This window comes from Rhinolophus ferrumequinum, chromosome 3, assembly GCF_004115265.2.
Source record: "Rhinolophus ferrumequinum isolate MPI-CBG mRhiFer1 chromosome 3, mRhiFer1_v1.p, whole genome shotgun sequence".
NCBI classification, from domain to species: domain Eukaryota; kingdom Metazoa; phylum Chordata; class Mammalia; order Chiroptera; family Rhinolophidae; genus Rhinolophus; species Rhinolophus ferrumequinum.
Window position 1 is genome coordinate 41,841,572 of NC_046286.1, and position 22,179 is coordinate 41,863,750.

Sequence of the window (22,179 nt, forward strand, 5' to 3'; positions counted from 1 at the left end):
AATGTATTGTAACAGAACTACCCCATGTGAGTATTTAGGAAGAACTCTAATTTTTTATTAACTCCCTACTAAGTCCGGGCAAGCTTTTATAATATGATGTTGGCAGTATATAATATAATAAGTTCTGCAGTGGGTGATTATGACTGTTCTCTGTCTTCCTCTCTAGGAGGAGTGTACAAAGCACGGGATACCCCAAGACCACCTCTCTATTCTCTGCAGCAGCCCAACCTATAGGCCTATCAACCATTTCCATATAGGCTTCCAATTATAGACTTCTGAAAATAAAAATGATAGATTAATGGTAGAGTATTGGAAAGAATGACATTTTAGGTTAGAGTTTAGGGATCAACACATTCCAACATAATCATTGGGAAAAATTTTATACATTTCTATATTGCAAATAATTATATGGAAAATCATTAAACTATTGTCTGTGTCTATGAGTTTTTGTTTCTCATTTGTTTGTCTTGTTCTCTTGTTGTTTTTGGTTTATATACCACATATCAGTGAAATCATATGGTTCTCTGCTTTTTCTGTCTGACTTATTTCGCTTAGCATCATACTCTCAAGATCCATCCATAGATAATGTAATACAGAATTGTACACCTGAAATCTATGTAATTTTACTAACAATTGTCACCCCAATAAATTAAAAAAGAAAATTATATAGGAAACAAACTCATTAGAACAAGTGGGATTAGCAAATAAGATTTAATTTTCAAAAACTGTCTTTATTTTTTTCCTAGTCTTAACATTTTGTCATAATGTTTTTGAGGAATCTCATGTATGACATGCCTTAAGATGGCACTAACTGGGGCCTGTTAGATTCCATACTGCTGATCAAAAGGGAAGCATCTGTGTGATCTGTGAGGGTGAGGGTGAAGGTGGAGATAGAGTGGAGAGCATTCCTTCTAAAACAGGAATAGGAAACCCTCAACAAATAGGGCATTGCAGTCTAAGAAATGCATTTGAAAAGTCTAAGGCACCAAATCCCCAAAGAATAGTTTAAATGGTGATAGTCTGTGTTATAACTTTCATTCCTCTTACATCTAGAGTAAATCCATTATGATATTAATAATATTAACTTATTTATTTCTAACAAATATAGTATACCTTTTGTATAAAGGCAAAGTTGTATAATATGATTCAACCTTATTCAGGATATAAAATGGTAAAAATAGGTGAGAAAGAAAATTAAAATTCTCATCTAGGTGTCTATAAGACACTTACGTTTTACACAAAATTAAGTTTTATTTTCAGACAAGTCTGATACCTTCAGCTTTGTTTAGCAGATGAAATGTTTTATTACAAGCAACTTTCTAATGTAACTAAATTATTATTTGATATATTTATATATATATATATAGTTTGGTCATTTATCTTTGAGAAGGAGACCTGCAACATCATATTTACGCTTGTTTATCTCCCTCCCTCCTTCACTCCCACTCCTCCTGCCCATCATTCTATAATAATCATATTTTTGGAGGAATGGCATTAAATACCCTCATATATATGAATTGTCAATATGGAGAAGGAAATCTCTCTATACCAAATTTGGCATAATTATACCTGTTGTGGTTCAGTATTTTTTTGTATTTTTAACCTTTCCTAGTGACTTTTCCCTTGCGCCTACAGCAATGGAGACTCAATCCGGCAAAAGGTAGATCTTTTCTTGTTCTGTAATCTTTTGGCTGAATTAGTGTTTACATTTTCAGCTTCAAAATGACTTTCAATTTGATGTATAACAACACAGAACATTAGGCAAGACCATAAGAAAAAGTTTAGGCTATTTATATCAGATGCATTCAAACTTAAAATTACAAAGATATAAATTTAGCTAATTTTGTTTATGTCTTTTACAAATGAGTCCATAAACTCTTGAGGCCTACTGAGATATAGCAAAGCAAAACAATCACTTCAACACTTATTTATTATATGCCTACTACATGCAATGCACCATGCTAAAATTTTATTATGGCTCAGAGGGTTTTTTTCCTCCTTTAAGGATTTAAGGACTACTGATGGGGAAAATTTCCCAATCTAGAGATAAGATAAAAATTTAAATTATTGAGGACATTGATGCCATCCCAAATAATGGAGATGAACAATGGAGTAGTTCCTCGCCAAAATGTCATTAATTCTAGTCATGAGCATATAATAAGTGTATAATATTAAAGAAGTGTAGCCACAAAGTTCCGATTTGTGCAGTAACATAATTTTGTGTCATGTTTACCTTTTCTAGTTTATTTTGGATTTATTTCCAAAATAAGTATTAGATATATATGACTCAACCCCTATTTTGTTGTAATGACATTTTCCAGTCTTTGAAGGGAAAAAAAGCTCTTGTCAACATATCAGTCAAATACATATTAATACAAACATAGTACCGAGTTTCCCCAAAAATGAGACCTAGCCAGACCATCAGCTCTAATGCGTCCTTTGGAGCAAAAATTAGCAAAAGGCCCAGTATTATATTATATTATATTATATTATATTATATTATATTATATTATATTATATTATACCTGGTATTATATTATATTATACCTGGTATTATAATATATAATTATATAATATAATATAAGACCTGGTCTTATTTTAATATAAGATATGGAAAATTACATTATATTAATTTTTGCTCCAAAAGACTTATTAGAGCTGATGGTCTGGCTAGGTCTTATTTTCTGGGAAACGTGGTATAAATAAGTTATTTTTTGGAAACAGTAAAGTATTGAAACTTTGAGGACTCCTATCCCATCCTGGCTGGATGTCAAAATGGCTGCCCAAATGCTCCACCCATGGCGTCAAAATCCAAACCCAGGATTTAGCAAAGCAAAAATAAGATTGTGGTTTTTATACTGTATGCTTCAATGTTTGGGACTAGCTAGTTAAAAGTTATTTTAATAAGCATCTAGAATCAAGCTTTCTCTTTTGTAACTTTTATGTTTAAATCTTAGATAATTCCAAATCACTTAAGGGAAATTATCAATAAAACATTACAGAGTTTATTTTGTTTTACTGAAAAAGAGGATTTTTACAACAACATTCTAGAACAGGAAACCGTTCTTATCTCTTCTGACTGCTCATTTTTCTCTCAATCTTGGTTGTACAATTTTTAAAAGTTAAGATTGGTAAGCACCTTCAATATCATAGGCTTCCCTATATTAAATCAAAATTCTATTATTAAAATATCAGTTATATTTTGCTTTACCTCAGTTAGTTTATAGCACTGCTCTGCAGTACATTCTGCTTTGCTGGTTGGATTACTCAAAGCAAAAATAATCGGCCGTTCATTGAAGGCGGCCATATCTTTGAGAATTTGTTCTGAGAATGCACCACCAACTGCAGCAACTCCTAATGCAGAAATGAGAAACAGTGAGTAGGACTATCATTGCTTAATTAATCCAAGAAACCCACGCCCCCAAAACAATGAGATGTCAGATCACTTTCTAATAGACTCTGGACAAAATATAGAATATTTATATTAAAGTGACAAAAAAGGTAAGTTAGTTAATGCCAACAATCTTTAGGGTTACAAATCTACAAGTATCAAAAAAAAAATCACAGATTTAACTTTTCACTCATACTACATTGAGTTGTTGACCAATCACTAGGCATTTTGATTACAGGCATCTATAACAGGAAATTAAAATGTGTCCAATACATATTATCTCTCTATAAAACATTCTGAGAATATTTCATTCTCTAAGGCTATAACTGTGTTTTATAAACCACTGCTTACATTTAAGACAATCATCCAATTCAATTTAAAATTGAAGTATGACACATTGCAAGAATTTTAATAGAAGAATAAAGCAATTCGTATAATGGAAATGAAAAAAATGCAAGATTCCTGATAGAACATATTTTATAAAAAGACAATAAAGGCTACTATAGTTCCTGTCGTGGAGTAAGTATTTGTGTTTTATTATGGTTGTCATTATTCTTAATATTGTCATCTGTTTCACAGGAGCTTCTAGAAATGGAGTATAATACAAAGGAAGGGCTGACATTATATCCACAAAAAATAAGAGTTAAAGTTTCATGACTTACTTTGAATTATCTTCAGCCACACTAAACTTGACCATAACAAACATTTTTCTGTGCACATGCAATGTGTAAAGCTACTATGTTAAGTGCTATGAGCAATATAAAGATGTGTGAAACATGGTCTCCGTCTTCAAGGAGAGTCTAGTGCAGTGCTTCTCAACCTGGGCACTATTAACATTTTGGGGGGTTGGATAATTCCTTGATGTGGGGGCTTTCCTGTGCCTTGCAGGATGTTGAGCCGCATCCCTAATCTCTACTCACGAGATGTCAGTACCCTAACCTCCCCCTCTCCTCTCAGTTGTGACAACCAAAAATGTCTCCAGGCATTGCCAAATATTTCCTTGGGTGCAAAATCTCACCCATTTGAGAACCACTGTCTATTTGGAGCAATCAAGCCTGGAAAAATACTGAATATGCAGGATATTAATAAACAGGTTGACAGAGTTAGCAGAAGGGGCACACACTTCAGCCAGGATCAGTAAGACTAAGAAGTCACCATGAATTTACAAATCTAGGTGTCTATGGGGTACTGTTGCTTCAGTGAATGAGCAATTTTGTTCGTTAGTTCCAAAGGTTAGAATTTCAGAAAGGCTAGATTATGCCTCAAAAATCAGGAGTAAGAAAACAAATCAGGTAAAAGTGGGGTCAGAAGGGTTTATGGGACGGAGAAGTTTACCTATGAGAGCTGTTGGTTTTATTTCTTGAACAATGTCTTTTAGGTTCTTCATTTCTTCATGTTCATGGGCAAATTCCTCTTTCTCTTTTGTTAAAGCAGCACGTCCCTAGAAAAAGCAAAGAAGAAGAAATGACAAATCAGCCAGACATATGTGAGTCAAAGAAATTTCAAAATATTACCCACATTACCAGTATTTATGTTTAACAGTTTTATGTGTTACAGCTGTTCTTAAAGTCTTTCTCCAGTTATCAGAGTATAATTTCATTAATTCTTTTGACAAATATTTATGCCTCAGACAATGTTCTAGACAATGGAGAGATAATAGTGAATACAATTAAGTCTTTCCTTTACTTAACTATTATTTAATATTAAAAATCCTAATTCTACATATCTTTCTGAGAAACTGTCATTAACAAATGGTAATACAAAATGTCATGTAAGTAAAGGTATTGTTTACTAATCATTATTTGCGTTGCTATAATAGTGTCTTAGAATGTAGAGTGAGCTTCAGCAGCAGCACTGCCAATTTATGTACCATTGACTAAGAATGGAACTTGATGCCATATTTATATTATAGTTTGATTTTCTAAATAAGTATTAGCTTTATATGTTTTTCTTTTTCTTTTTTTTATTAAAGTTTATTGGGGTGTTTTGATTATGAATGTGCCATGTGTTATCTAGGAAACATCTAATTATAATATTCTAGTTGCAAATTTTCAAGATTTTGATTATATAATAAATCCCTGCCTAACTTTATATGGTACTTTATGACTTATTAAGTGGTTTTCACATATTTAATTTATTCTCCTCAACAATTTTGAAAAGTAGGGCAAGTATAATTAGTCATTTTGCATGAGGAAACAGAGGCTCTGAGATATTAAGCAACTTGCCCAAAGCAGGTACTGGAACTCAGTCTTTTGAATAATACACAAGGGACAGCCCTGGAGAAAAAGTTTTATAAATAGTATATGACAGATTGTTTGCAAATCGTTAATCATAAAGATAGACAATTTTCTTGCTTAAAAAAGGTTACTGTCATTTTATTTCTGTTTTTAAAAGCAATATATGTGAATTACAGATAACTTGAAACATACAAACCTCTTTGTAATGTTTCATCTGTAAAATAAGGACAAGAATTTCGACCTCATCAGCTTGTTTGTGAACTAAATTAAATAATACACCTAAAGCACTTGGAACTGTACCCAATTTTTAACAAGAGCTCAATGTTAGTTGTTGTAATTCAAATTATTGTGAAGAAGAAAAATATTATAATTCCAGCACTTGTAATTTTGGTGCATTTTCTTGTAGTTTGCTATAAAGTGCTATTTCTCTACTACCACTTTCTATTATGAGCATGACATTATAGCAAACAGCTTCCTAAAAACTGAATTCACCATTAGTCATTTCTAAGTTCTAAAAGGTTATTATTGCACTTTTTCTTTCTTGCAAATCAAAATATACTGTGTCTGAGACATTGTGAAAAATAATCTTATTTAATACTAATTAAAAAGGATGTGTGCACTCCCATGTTTATTGCAGCATTATTTACAATAGCCAAGACATGGAAGCAACCTAAGAGTCCACTGATGGACGAATGGACAAAGAAAATGTGATACAGATATATGCATATATATGTATGTATAACTGAACATTATTCAGCCATAAAAAAGAGGAAAACTTGCCATTTGAGACAATATGCACAGACCTTGAGGGTATTATGCTAAGTGAAATAAGTCAGAGAAAGACAAATACCATATGACCTCACTTACATGTGGAATATAAAAAAACAACAAAAAAACAACAAACTCATAGATACGGAGAACAAATTGACGTTTGCCAGAGGCGGGGTATGGGGGGAGGGGAAAAATGGGTGAAGGGGGTCAAAAAGTACAAACTTCCAAATTATAAAATAAATAAGTCCTGGGGATATAATGTAGAGCATGGTAACTATAGTTAATAATACTGTATTGTACATTTGAAAGTTGTTAAGAGGGTAGATATTAACAAAAGTTCTGATCACAAGAAAAAAGTGTAACTACGTGTGGTGATGTATAACTACAGTTATTGTGGTGATCATTTCACAATATATACAAAGATTGAATCATTATGCTCTACACCTGAAACAAATATAATGCCATATGTCAATTATATCTCAATTTTTAAAAATCTTATTTAATTCACTCAGAATCAGATGTGAAGTTTACTGTTTCATATTTACTTCAGGAGAAAACATTTTAGTTTCTAGTAATATTAAGTTAAATATTCTTAGTCCATATTCTTGTTCGCCATATTTAGTACAGAAAAAATTAGTCAACAGAATCATATAAATTCAGTTTCCACTTTCATCAGGAAGCATCAAATTGTTCAATAAAATCTATTATCATAGCCATTTTACAATTAGTGATAGGTCTAACACCAAATAGTTGATGTAAAGCTGGACTGATCTTGTGAGTAAACACTAAATATTCTCAAAGTTCTTTTGCATTTATGAAGTAATATCTTTAAAAACTGCTTTATAATAATATTAAAAATCTATGCCAATACTGAAATCTTACAATTCTCACCAAATTGCGGTGTGGAGAGCTACCTGGTACCCACCCCATCCTCACCTCTCTTAGCTTCACAGCTGGGATATTTATTTCATTGATGTACCTCAATTGTAAAGATTAATTATGCATCATCCTAGCATGTAAAAAGGGGCTGGGCTTAATGATAATTTATTAGTCACAAATAAGAAAACAGAGGTATTTGGAGTGCCACAGAATTCCCCAAAATATTTTGATAATTCAGACTTTAATTTAGGCTTCCTCATCATCCCTTTCCTGGGTCAATGTCTTTTGCATTGTAACTTTACAGTTCCTTTCACAAAAGGCAGAGTATACTTTCCTACCCCTTGTCTTTGGATGTGAACATGTGTGTTGCTTTGGTCAATAAAATGTAAACTGAAATGAGAGTGAGCCAGTTTCAAACTCAGGCCTTAAGAGGAACTGGCGTTTCTGTTTGCTCTCTTGTGCCTTTGTCATTCCTTTAGAAGTGCATAACCTGGCTAGCTTGCTGGTCCAAGGAGGATGACAGTCTTGTAAAATGACCTGGACCCAACCTATAAGTAAAGTCACCTAGCAAGCATCCTTAGAGCTACCCCATCTGACCCATAAGTGTGAGAGAAATACATAATTATCATTATATGTCACTGAGATTTTGTTGTTTTTGATAACACAGCAATATCTGACTGATACAGGGGGTGATTTTAATTTTGATTATATATTTCACCATTTGTTTTTACTCAGTGTTGTTCCTATTTGTTGTTTTGGGAATAAGAGGTTCTTTTCCCTGAAATGATCTGATGAAAAGAATGCTTTTGCAATCCATCTGCTACTTCAATACCCTATTACTTCTTAGTTATTTGGCAAAAAAATAATCTTGCATCATTAGAAAGAAGAAAGTCTGGTCATGGATAGAAATAAGAATTTGGAACTATATGATAATTACATTTAACTATCTAAATTGTTTCTGAACTATTTCTAGAAGTAGTATAAGCTAAACTATGTTCATTCTCACAACAGTGAGATTTCTACAAGTACTAAATAAAGTTGTGGCTCAGGGAGACATATTTCCCGAGAATAACTTTCACCTTCCTGCATTCTAAACTAAACATGACATAGTTTTGGGTTGCTGCTCTTCAGAAATGCATACACTCACTTGCAGTTGTAAAGGCAAGGAACCAGATTAACATCTATCTGAGGCCCTACATGGCAAACACTACAGGACCCCAAATTGCTTCTAACATTACTTCCTGTACATTTGAGGCTAAAAGGCTAAACTGTATTCCCCAGATTCTCTTTCAGCTAGGGTTTCAGCTTTAAATATAGTGCTCACCAAGTTGATGTACCTTTAGAGGACCTTGAAGGAGAAATGTGCACCATAAAGTGGTGGCCATATAGCTCTTCTGGAAAGCTTGTGGTGCTGACCTTTGCTTGTTTCTTTCTCTTTCCTTCCATCCTTCCTTCCTCGCTCCCTCCCTCCCTTCCTTCATTCCTTCCTTCCTTCCTTTTCAGGCTTATGTGGCAGTCTTTAGTCCACCACCAACAGGTAGGTGCTAAGCAATGATCATGGCAGCTACCATTATTGGGCTGCTTTCCTTTTATGGCCAAGACACTGATTCTCGAGTGAGGTGCAATAGCAGCTCCCTTGCTAATACAGATCTGTATGACAAGAACCATTCCTCAAAGTCCAGGCTGGTGCTTACTTCTTCAAAGGTTTAGAGATTTTCTTTTCAGGATGTTTTTACAGACAAGGGAAGTTGTCTAATGTGTGCTAGGTTCTCTAACAGAGAAAAAGGATCTCAGGATAATTATTCACCTACTCCAAACTGGCTTGAGTCATCCTAATGCAATGTTATATAATCTTGAGGACTGCTGAGAAAATCCTTATCTCTTAGAGAAGATTGAATATATCACAGGGTTTGCCTATTGGTCTTTTTGTTTTTCCACCTGATAAAGTGTAAGTATTACGCAAATGCAATTCAATAAATTCAATATAGTCTGAGCATGTCACATTACTTTTATGTCCAAATAGTGAAAACGTTTTTATGCTATGGCAGAGAATTCTAATTATCTATCAATATTCTCTCTCTTTTTTCAAAAAATGATAAAAACACTTATCATAGAAAATATGCCACTAATTTGTTTATTTTCAAAAATGCTTGGGCTCACCAAACAATAAGATTCCACACAACCCATGGTAAAACAGCATGGCCCACAGCATAAAATAGAAGACTTAGGAGCTTACATTAAAGGCTTGCTGAAAGCATCTGGATGTTCCCTGTTCTTGACTATTTGACTACTGGAAAACCACATGACAGTGAAAAGAGTATATCCAAACTGCTTCTGGTACATAGTTCAAAATAAATTTGCATATGATCGTCCTACAAATGTAAATTATTCATTTCATTAGATTACCAAACCAAGAAGTGGCCTCTCCGTGAGAAAATAAAGCTAGCATAAAAGTCTTAGAAATGATTCTATTAGCAGCTGAAATAACCAAATGCCACCAGGTACAACATGAATTGTACTGCTGCTACAAGGAGCATGGCAATAAGAGAAGAAGGTTGTCTGTTTTTATTGAATTTGGACCTACAAATCCATGACATGAAATGAATTTAAAGATGGTGAACAATCTGAAAGGGAGAGAAACATAATCCCCATTTTCTGAATTCAATGATTGAAAATATTTTCTTGAGTAGTGTCCCAGGTTATCCAAAATAGCGAATTTTTAGAATTCTAAATGTACCAGTTCACCCTGGAACAACACAGGTGTGGACTGAGCGGGTTCCACTTATACACGGTTTTTTGTTTGTTCGTTTTTTAATAAATACCTGTACTGTATTCAATCCCTGGTTGGGAGTCCACGAATATGAAGGGCTGACTGCATGCTTTGTTCTATGGCTATTTTATATAAGGCACTTGAGCTTTGCGTATTTTGGTATCCACAGTGTTCCTGAAACTAATCCCCATGGATATCGAGGGACAACTAATTTGGGAGGGAGCCACAGTTACACGTGGATTTTTGATGGAGCAGGGTTAGGTGCCCCTCATCCCCAAGTTTTTCAAGGGGCAAATGTATTTTACAATGTTGTCCTTATAACTGTTGATTGTTGTCAATATATCATTAGGTTTGTGATAAGTTTTATTAGCTAGGAACATGAATAAAAAAGTAGCAGCAGAATACATTCTAATAGTTAACAGCAAATAAATTTATGTTACTTCTGAAAACATTTACTGATGTTCAGTAAAGTACAGAAAAGCTCCCTAGTTAGACACATATGACATCTACAAATGTTGGAGCTAGAACATCAGACAAAGACTCAGGATAGCTCTCCATTCACTCAAGATCTTGGGCAATTTCTGTGATACTTGCATGGATGTTGGTTTCTCCATCTAGAAAATGGTTTGGATTGGTGATGAAAATGAGCCAGATCTGTGCTTTCCAAACCTGACTGAAAAATAGATTTGCCTGAGGAAAAACAGATTCTTGAGCCCTGCTTCCAGATATTCTAATTCAATTCCTGGATGAGGCCCTGGAAACTGTTTTTCTTTAAACTTCCCAGGTGAGTAGAACAATTAGCCAGTTTTGAGAATCACTGCACTAAAGGAATTATCAGATATCTACCAGATACATTTTTAAAACGATATGTGGTATGTTTTTTAAAAAGTATAAAATCATGACTTCTAAATAAAAACATGCTACAGAATAATGTAAATCAGGGGTGTCCAAACTTTTTTCAATGATTTTCACCAAGTGCCATATGCGGTAAAATACACAAACAGCCGGGCCACTCACTCGAGGTGAAGTACGTATTGCCTCACCTGGTTTATTTAAGTAAACTAAATATGTTTTTGGAATTTGCTGCGGGCCAATTAACAATGGATCGCGGGCTGCAGTTTGGACACCCCTGATGTAAATTAACAATCACAAATTTCTAGTACTGCTGTTTTGGCTGACAACCTGAGATATAATGAAAAATATTTAATGTGGGTTGAACCCCCTAAGTTTCCTGGAATGAGAAGAAAATCATAAAGAAGATAGATAAACACTGTCTGGAAGGAAAGGATGTATACTTTTATCATGAACATATTACTTTCTCAGCTATAGTAACAGCACTGGCAGCTCCTACCCACTGAAGCCAGAACTTGGCCAGAAGACATTCATCTAGTAAAAAACATAAATTACCCACAGCCTCACCCCTAAAGGCTTGATTCTTGGTGTTACTTAGGAACAGTGAGAAGATAAAGAAAGAAGGCCAGGAATCATGAAATGGTAATACTACAATTACAGAAGGGCTTTAGTTGCCCAAAACAGAAGAATCAAAAGACAAAATAAAGGTCTCCTAAGCATTTTCTATACCATTTTCAAAGTTGATGTGATGATCTGGTTTCCATTAAAAAACGACTGGAATGTGATCTTCTCTCTAAGGCAACTGTCTTTATCTTTGGACTTCTATTTTAGGTACCAATGGCTCATTTTTTCTCCTTTTTTTCAAAATCTAATTTGGAATCTATATTCTTTATGCCAATCAATTCAGTTGGGTATGGACATAGAAGATTTCTTTTCCTTTCATTCTCCCTTTCCGGGACCCCTTGCTGAAATGCTTTTTGCTATCTTTTAGCAAAGTGATTGTGGGCACTTCGTATTTCAGAAATTCCAAATTTCATAATGTTTCTTTTTTTACGAGACTCTAATTACACCAAATGTATTATAGATAGTTGGGAATTTTTTTTGACTGTTATTATTTCATTAATCCCTTCTCCCCCTTATATTGTGCTGATTCTTAGTACAGGATAGAAGGTACAACCATAATGAATTACTACCTTTTTCAAAAGCACATATGCAATGTAATTGTTTATAATATGTAAAATATATCACAAAGTTTTAAATAAAAACTATTTTTAAAAAAACTACTAGGGGTGGGGAGAATAGGTGGCAAAGATTGTCAAGATTTGGGGTTAGCATTCCATGACCCAGAACAGGTATAAAAAAATTAAGGATAGATTGCCACTGATAAATATGTATTCCTTTCTACACACATGCACTAGAAGAACTCTTCCATAAATGCCTACCTTGAATTCATGCCTGCTTAGACAGCTGTCCCCATTTTACTGAGCAGCTTTTGTTGTCACATCATTAGTTTATCAGAATTGGATCTAGCCTGTCTTTGGATCTGTAGACAGGGCCTTCCTGGTGCACTGTAAGTAACATTTCACTACAATACTTGCAGTGCAGGTATGTACATTTGTTAAAGAGCTCAGAGCTGTGTTTCAACATCTCAGTACAGATTAAAAGAAGATAAATGATATTACAAAAGTATTTTCCATGTTAGAGCACAAGGGGTGCAGAACGGTCATAGTTAAAGACAATAGGTGTTAATGCCATCAATATTTAATTTTGTATTGGTAAAAATCAATATCCAAAATTTTCTGTCTAAAAGATTCATGTACATAATCTTTTGTCTCTGCTCTTTTTCATACATACATATACATTGATCATACTCCATATGAAATGGGAAAGAGGGAGAAAAAAAGTCAATCAAGCCAGATACTTTTCACCAAGCTTCAAAATCTCTTAGGAGTTAAAATTTTTTTTTAAACCACATTGTATGAAATGTATTAACCATCACTCACGGTGATGATAGCATCACTGGCTGAAACTCTGATAATATCGCAGAGGAAAGGAAAACTTTTTCTATACAACATGGCGTTTCAAGTCCTAGACTTAAAGATTAAGCTCTCAGGAAGGAAATAACTGTACTGTTAAAACTGTATAAAATACCTTTACACACTATCTCTTTCCACAGGAACCATTTAACTATAAAGCAAAATAAAATAAAATAATTTAAAACAATTATTTAAAACAGAACAAAATAAAACTAAAATCAAAACAAGATTCTATAGTCTTATTCTGGGTTAGATGAAGTCAATCCTTCATATCTATTAATACCCTACTTTTTATTTTGAGTTTTCTGTCTTAGCATTGATTTGGTTTATTAGTAAATGCAAGAATGTATTTACTTAGGAATACATTAAGTCTGGATTGGTTTGTTTTGTGGCTTCTTGTCCTCTCTGGAAATGCTCCAAATAATCATTGTGAAATACAAATACTAGTCATGCTGGCAATGTTCCTTTTTTATCCCTTTTTACTGTATTTATTCTCCCTCTAATTTTTATTTTGGAAGGATTTCTTTTAAACAAAATATCAGCTTGTTTACATTAAAATGTATTAATATTAGTTGGCTAAACAGATGTCAATTTTTCTTGCTATAAAATGCTAAACTAAGATATCTAAGTATTATCAGAGACCAAACAATCAATTTCAATCAACCTTACTGATATTGACGAATTGTTTAAAATATTGATATTTATAGCATAAACTCATTCCATCATACATATGAATGAGGTAAATGATGCAAAATGCTATAGATGTGATGTTGAATATGAAAACTAAAAACAGAAAACATGTTAGAATAATACTTATCTAGTCTGATGATGATATAACTCCATAAATGAGCTCAACTTACAGTTAACTTTTTAGTTTTTGGTTTTATGTCGTTAAAGAGTGCAGGAGTTTGAGTAATAAAAATTTTTATTTAAAACTTTGTGGTATTTTTTACATATTATAAACAATTACATTGCAAGTTAATAAAATTAATAAAATTATTATTGGTTCTCAGGAGAGGTTGTAAAAGTACTAAGGAGAAAGCATAACAAACACGAAAATCATGTAAATCTGAAAGGAAGATTAGACTAATTTACTGGTTATTCTAAGATTTATTAGTTCCGCAACAAAAATCAACATAATAATTTTAACTTTAAAAACATGAAAGAAAAAGTAGTTAATTGAAGCTTCATATGTTTTTTCATATTAAATAGTGCACAAGCTATTAAATACATAACAACCTTCAAAATGTAACTTAATTTACCTTGGCAAGCAGAATATATGCAGTTCTTTATTTTGGCAAGTAAAAGACATGAAGTAAGAGTGACTGATAGGTCTAGGCAACAACTTCACAGTTATTGCAAGTATTATAATCCATGGAATTCGAATTCTCCGTTCAGTAAGCCTATATTAAAGTTATTTGGGATGCTAACATCTATGCTATTTTAATGAAGATTTTACATTTAAAAAGTCACTAGAAATCACAAAAGAAAGCCACAATCCTAGACTTTCTTTTTGAATTCTTGAATGTATTACATTCCTAAGCACAGCACGATTTGCATAGCTTTTTCCATGGCTCCAACTAGTTACATGCTGATGACCCCCAAATCTCTGTCTCCAGGAGCCCAGAGTCCCAGCCTCAGTCTCATATCTCCAATTGCAACAGAACGTCTCCATCTGAGTTCTCCACAGACACCTTCAACTTGCTATGTCCAAATTGATGTCATTATCTTTCCCTTAAACTGATCTATTCTGTGTTCCTTTTCTGCATTAATGGACACATCAATTATCTAAACACTCAAGGAGAGTCCTGCTAGATTCCTTCCTCTACTCTATCCTACTCCTCCCTTCATATTAAATCAGTTACTAAGTATGCTAATAATCCTATATCCTAAATATCTACTGAATCAAACTTCTTTCACTCACCCCCATAGTCATTGTTTTATTTCAGGCCCCAATTAATTTTTATACATATTATTGCAACAGCTTTGTAATGGCGTTTCCTTTTCTCAGTTTCACTTCATTTCAATCCATCCTCCACAATGCCATCAGAGCGACAAGAGGCAGACTTCCTCTGCATAAGTTTCCTGAGTTGTTCACTTTCAGAATTTAGAAGCACCTTCGTCACCTGTCATCTGCTTCCTGTCAAACCTAATCCTAAATGTGTCTTATACCAAAATATTTTCTTTTGTAAATACTGTTCTTCTACCTAGAAGGCCATTCATTAATGCATTTATTAACAAAATATTTATTGTCCATTATGTACAAGACACTATGTAGCGCTTTGAAGATATAAAGAGATGAAAGATATGATATTTAGCTTAAATCAAGATGTCGTATGAACTTGCCACTATCCCTCCTTTATCTCAGTTTTGGATATAAGAAGTTTAAGATGAGACTCCAGATAAACCCCTAATTCTTCCTTTCAAACTAAGCTGAAAGATACTGTCTCAGAACTTTCCTCAGTATTCTTATTATTCTCTTTAGTCAATTGGAAGTATCATCTCTGTGCATCCCTGGCATCAAGGATATATTTCTAGCACATTTTCATATAGAATTGCAACTCCTGTTTGTCTGAATTTTCCCCAGTAGGCTGTGAGCCTTCTGAGATCGACGGCCTTATTGTCTCCCAGAGTCTAGTACAATGCCTGACCCAGAGGCGATTTCATTCGGCAAATGTTATTTCATGACCACAATATTTGTCATGTGACCACTGTATTCAACTTTTTATAGTTACACTGATTCTTCAAAGCAATAGCAATTTTTTTTTTCTTTTTAATATTGGAGAACAGTGAATTTCTCCAGGGCCCATCAGCTCCAAGTCATTGTCCTTCAATCTACTTGTGGAGGGCGCAGCTCAGCTCCAAGTCCAGTCGCTGTTTTCAACCTTTAGTTGCAGGGGGCACAGCCCACCATCCCATGTGGGAATTGAACTGGCAACCTTATTGTTGAGAACTCACACTCTAACCAACTGAGCCATCTTACCACCCAATAGCAATTTTTAAGACAAGAAATTGAAACTTTGTTTTTTTACATATTATAAAAAACTAAATTGCAAGTTAACAAAATTAATAAAATGATAATTATTTGGTTTTCAGAAGATGGTGTAAAAGTGCTTTTTGTCTTATTTCACTGCTGTATAGATACACATTTTCTACAAAACGTTATGCACATACTTTTTCTTCATTTAAAGCAAAATCTATGTACAGTAATTTTAAAAATCAAACATTTTTCTGGCTTTAAAGGAACACAATTACTAAGGAGAATTTGGAATATACAGAAAGGCACCACATTTTTTTTAAAGTTCTAAAGTAATATGTATTTGACACATTTCCTTCTACGACTTTTATATGCAACTCACTTTTTAACAAAACAGTTATGTACCGGTATAAGATGGTGTTTTCCTTTTTTCACCTAATATTATATTATGATGTTATTTATAGTTCTTTGAAAACAATTTTAAGCCTGTATATTACACTCATATGGCTATTCCAAAATTTATTTCACAATTATCTGTTATTTAGTTAAGTATAACATATCATTATTATAATTAATGTATGATAAAACATATCAGTATTGTAAATAATGCTGTGATAACATCCTTACACATAAAACACTGTAAACATCTCTATATCTATAGGATACATTCTTAGATTTGAAACTATTGGATCAGAAGCATAAACTTTTTTTTTTTAATGCTTAGATTTCTTTTTATTATCAATTTCGGGTGTACAAAACAATGTAATAGTTAGACATTTACACCCCTCACAAAGTGATAACCTCACTCCCCCAATCTATCACCCCTCTGACATTGTATATAGCTGTTATAATTCCACTGACTCTATTCCCTATGACTGTACTCCACATCCTATGACTATATATATATATATATTAAATTATAGTTGTCATTCATCATCATTCAGAGAAACATAAACTTTTAAAGGCTCTAAATACACATAAACTAGTGTTCCAGAAAGTTTGCACACATTCACATTTGTTTCTATAATAAATTCCCACAGATACTGCTTATCACTGGTTATTTTTAAAATTCATCTTCATGTGGAAAGAGGGAGTTACAAGTATTTTTTTTCTAGCAGTTTAAGTTAGAGTGACTGGTGTGCACCGATAGCAGAAGTAATAATAATGCCTTACTACTGCATAGCAACATGGCTACTTACCTCGTCTCATTTGGTTCTCACAATAACCCCAGGAAGTTGGTACTGTTTTCTCCATTAAAGTAGGGATACTGATCCTCAAGTAAGTTCATGTTGACACGGGCCGTTTACTAAAGCCCTTCTCAGAAATTCCCATTCAAACCCTCAAGAATATGGTTGAGAGAAAGCTAAAGGTAAAAGAAGCTATTTCATTTTTCCCCCCTTTCTTTCTAGCTAGAGTGCAATTTGACAGATAGCCCTTTCAAAAAGGAGCTATACTTAGGCATTTCTTCTGCATCATTATCAAATTGCCTCAATTGGAAACTAAACTAATTCAAGTGGACTGACAACCCATACAGTGGTAAGGAGCCTACTCACATCACACATGGATTCTATAGCTGAGCCACAGTTTTCTTCTTTATTCAGAAGAGTATCAGTATTACTGCACAACATGGTCATTTATATATAATGGCTACTCTTTCCACACAATGTTGGGGGAGGAGGAAGTGGAAATAGTAGTCTTTGAGATGGGCATCCAGAACGACATACTGATTTTTATTCTGGTTAAAATGACAAATCCTTACCTTAACTATCAATCCTTTTGAGTCAACCAACCATATCTTTTTTATGGCTTTCTCCTTTGGTAAACCTTCTTTTTCCATGGCCATAACAATCAGGTGTGCAATCCCTAAGGCTGCCTGAGAAAGAGGTTATAAAAAACATTTTTAAAAGTTTTTCCACATAATATCTTATCAAGAGTTACATTTATCCCATTTTGTCTTTGTTAATAAGGAAGTATAAAATGGCTCTGTCTATTGACCTAAAGAGCTATAGTCATTCATTTATACTGGGAGCAAAGTATTTTTGTCATATTTGGGTCAAGCTAAATGACTTATTTACTCCTTGTATTACAATAGAACCACTATTATGTAGCTTCCTATTAGCCACAGATAAACCAGTGGTATCTTTGATTGCCAGTATCTTTAATCCTATTAATACAATTAAGACTTGCTCCAACAAGAAAATATTGAATTTAAAATAATGAACTGGTCAACCTTAATTATTAGACTATATTGTTTATTGCTAGTTCAAGCTTCTCTAATTGATTTTGAAAACTGAAGCCTGGTCATTTGGATGGGAACTTGACCAATTAGGCAACAAAATGCAATGCATAAAATCTGTGTTCCTAAGCATTTACTTACTCTCAATTTGGACAAAGAAAGTGCTGTGAAATTTCTTGCAAGATTAAAGTAATGAACTTCTTTGGTATTTTATAAACTTTGTCATAATCTATGAATTCCAAAACCTTATCAGGGACAAATGAGTGCCAGTTTTCAATCATCCAACCATGAATACTTCCACCCTACTGCGTATCAAGAACTGACCAATGCCATTCAACAAAATCCTTTGGAAATTCAAAGAAGTTTACGAAAATTAAGTACAGCATGTAACAATCCATAGAAATAAAAAATTCAAATTTTAATGAACTATTATTTAGCCTTGATTTTTATTTCACCATGAAAATGAATTTGTGATTTACATTCTGAATTCTTCCACATCTATAATCTTCGTATTTAAGTTCTAGCTTCATGTATTTTGTTTTATTTTAAAAACGAGGAAAGTCAAAACCAATACAATATACACAATTTCGACTAGTGTAATATATTTATTCATAATCATATTAAATATGAAAATTTAAAGCTTCTTAAAATACAGATAGCCACAGAGTATCTCTCCATTTGTCATACTGTACAATTCTAAACAGATTTTGGCAGTTTTCTCACGAGAAGCTCAACTCAGTTGACATTTTAATTTCTATATTGGGGGAGAATTATTACTGGAGTCTAGTTTTCTTCTTTCAAATGATTAACTTAAAAAAAATAACAGAAAACAGCATAATATTGTCTTGCTGCCATCTCCTTCCAACAATACCAAATGTTTTGGTTCTTTTGTGTGTTATAATGCACAATGAATCTTTAATTCAAAATATTTTTTTCTTAAAAACTTGTATGTAGTTATATATGTGCACATTGAATGGTGAGTCAAATTAAGAAAACTTTTGTATGTGACACTGGAGGATACTAAAAATTGGCATCAGATATAATGCTTAAATATTTATAAAAGGCTTTGATACATAAGCATACATTGGAAACGTTTTTATTATTGCATGGCACCTTAAATATGACTAAAAAAAAAACCCTATGGCACAATTTGATAATCTTACAAATTTAAAACTGAAAAATTTCTCTATATCTATATAGTAAAGTCTTACATGAAAAATCAATGATTCGATAATTAATTTGTGAATCTTTCAATAAAACCTATAGTTACAGTAAACTCAAAATTTTAAAGAATACCTCAAACTTCAAATTAATGAATAATTAAAATGAATTCTATGTTCTCAAGTTCAGGAGAACATAAGTATTACATAAGGCAAGTACCTCTCCAGCTCCTTGGAATAGTACTGTTTGATCCGACAGTTTGTTCTTGGTTACTCGAAGAGCTGCAAGGATACCAGCCACTGCAACAGATGCTGTTCCTGAAACAAGTAATAAATATCCTTATTGGGGATTTCTCCTCAAACAGATCTGCCAAATTCCAAGCCTCAAATCTTTACACACATCTTGAAATCATCGTACAACAGGTTAACTGGTACGAAAAGGGAACCTGTGGTTATCTGATCCCATGCTTGCCTATGAGATGAAACTCTCAGGCTATTGACAACAGTAATTCACTATATTCTGGAAACTTTTCAAAAAGAATATTCTGTGACTTAATTTGGTGATGAAATGAGTGTTTGGATTCTCATGTGGATTCTAGCTCAACCTGTTTACTAGCTGAATTAATTTAGAAAAATTATTTTGTACATCAGTTTCCTCATCTGTGAAATAGTCATAACATATGAGATAAAAGAGTCCTAACCGCCTTTAGATTCTTCCACCTACTTACTCTTGGGGCTCTGAAATCTATTAGTGATCCCTTCTACATAAAGTCGTCACATAGTAAGTGCTTGTTGATAATGGTGTTGGTGGTAATGATGTTTTTGATACATTTGGAATTTAATGTTTTAATTTGAAAAATTAACAGTTAATAGCAATTGAAATCTGATGTTATTGCATTCTTTAATTAGCTTCCTACCTATGATAATCATTGGTGGATCCCAGAGGTACTGGACAAAATTAATGTATAATTTATTTAGGATAAAAACTGAGTTTTCCTCATGGTCTTAGAAATTTCACCAGTTCTAATTTTATTACTTTGCCATCTAAGCTTTCACAGATCACAGAGTGGTTTTATCTGCTTTGAACATAATTACATAGCTAACTTCTTTATGGTTCATGTCTGAAATAAAACTTTGCAGCTCTGGTACTACTTTCCAGCTGTGTCTATATTTTACTCCTCTAAAGTAACATTCTACCTATAATGATTCCTATATCACTTAGCTGGGTAACAAAACCTAACTTTAAACACCTATACTTGGATAAAAAAAAAAATCGAAACACAACAACATAGATTAGAATAGGTTTGATGAATGACACATGAGGAAGTGTTATTCATGCCAAGTACCAAAGACATATTAAATACTTCACCATTAGTATATTTGTTCTTTTCAATCTTTTGCTTTTTTCTTTCTTATAGAATTTTGTGATCATAAATAAGATCACAAAAAATGATAATTATAATTATTGTAGACCTGTATGTCTCTTGAATGTTTTTTATTTAGGAACAAAATGTGGATCACAAAAATAAAATGCTTGCAATTTTGAGTCACCATTGCAATAAATTATAAACTGTGGTTATTATAAACAAGTTTGTACATTATGCGAAGGCCACTCTTCTACAGAATATTTTAAAGTGGAAGCCTGTTTAAAAATATGGCTGATCTATCTAGGAGAGATACCATGACAGGATTAAAATCATACTTGTTTCATACATCGACAAATATTCACTAGAGCTGTTAAATAGATGAAAAAAGAATTTTTACTAGAGAAATTTTAATCCAGTTCCCTAAATAACTAGTTATTCACAAATAGTATCTCAATCTATCTCTACGTTTTGAAGTAAGTTGGACAGAGGTTTGGATTTGAGGGATTCTAAGCTCCCATCCAACTCTGAGATTCTATAATTTTAAGGGTCTCCATAGATTCTACCAGTACCGCAAGATTTAACCAGTTTAACTATCATTAGCGTCAAAGTTGAAGTATACTTAGCAATCACTGTATTTGTAGTATTGCTTTGATTTTAAATAGAACTGTGCACTTAAGGATAGAGAGCATAAAATAAAATATTCCAAAAGTTCCTAACTATAATGTAGCCACTCATTTTTATATGCTATGCTAGGTCATTTTGCATTAAAACTCAAAATATTTTTAAGTTCAGACATATTATCCCAAATAAGGCAAAGTTAGTCTCTAACTACACTGAATATCAGAGCCTTATATTTAAATGTATATTCTATAGTATTTCCTAAGGACATAATGAAACAAACTTCCCTTCGTGGAATTAATAAAATCACAATGGCACTTTTAGCACTACCAAAAAGTTAACTTGAACCTCATTCTTGTACAAGGCCTGGTGTGATCTCCTGGGACTACCTTGATTTAAACATTATTATAGTCAAAGGAATAAACGTGGAAATTTGATACTTCACTAAAATGTGAGTTTTCTCAGTAAATTATTTCAAAATAACTTGTTTTGGGACTGAAAACTAACTTTTTAGTAAATCAGACAAAGAGAGATTAATGATTATCTTTTTACTATCACTGTATTTTTAAGAGTACTTAGTATTTAAAGTACTTAACATGGTTAGTAAGATACTAAAGAGATTCAATTTTCTTAATATTTTAGAAACTTCTATTTGTATGTGTGTATAATACAACTTTAACATTAAAAGAAGGCACCAGTTATGCTATGCTTTTGCTAGTTATTAAATATCATTTTTATCTTTTACCAAAGAATGATCTCTACTAATGCAGTAATTTGTTAAATCTGATTAGAATTACTACATATACGTAGTAAAGGAGACTGATAAGTAATCAAATAATTGTAATCCTCATGTGCTACTAATAAACAGATCAGGTCCAATACAAG

At 33.0% G+C, this 22,179-nt stretch overlaps 1 protein-coding gene across 1 annotated transcript in view; it reads right to left on the reverse strand.

Moving 5' to 3' along the window:
• Positions 1-22,179, reverse strand: part of ME1 (malic enzyme 1) — a 174,270-nt gene that overhangs the window by 10,264 nt on the left and 141,827 nt on the right. The window contains exons 8-11 of the mRNA XM_033103410.1: positions 19,530-19,627; positions 17,673-17,786; positions 4,727-4,832; positions 3,212-3,354 (exon numbers count right to left, since the gene is read on the reverse strand). Coding sequence (XP_032959301.1) covers positions 3,212-3,354; positions 4,727-4,832; positions 17,673-17,786; positions 19,530-19,627 — 461 coding nt within the window. The remainder of the gene's footprint in view (positions 1-3,211; positions 3,355-4,726; positions 4,833-17,672; positions 17,787-19,529; positions 19,628-22,179) is intronic.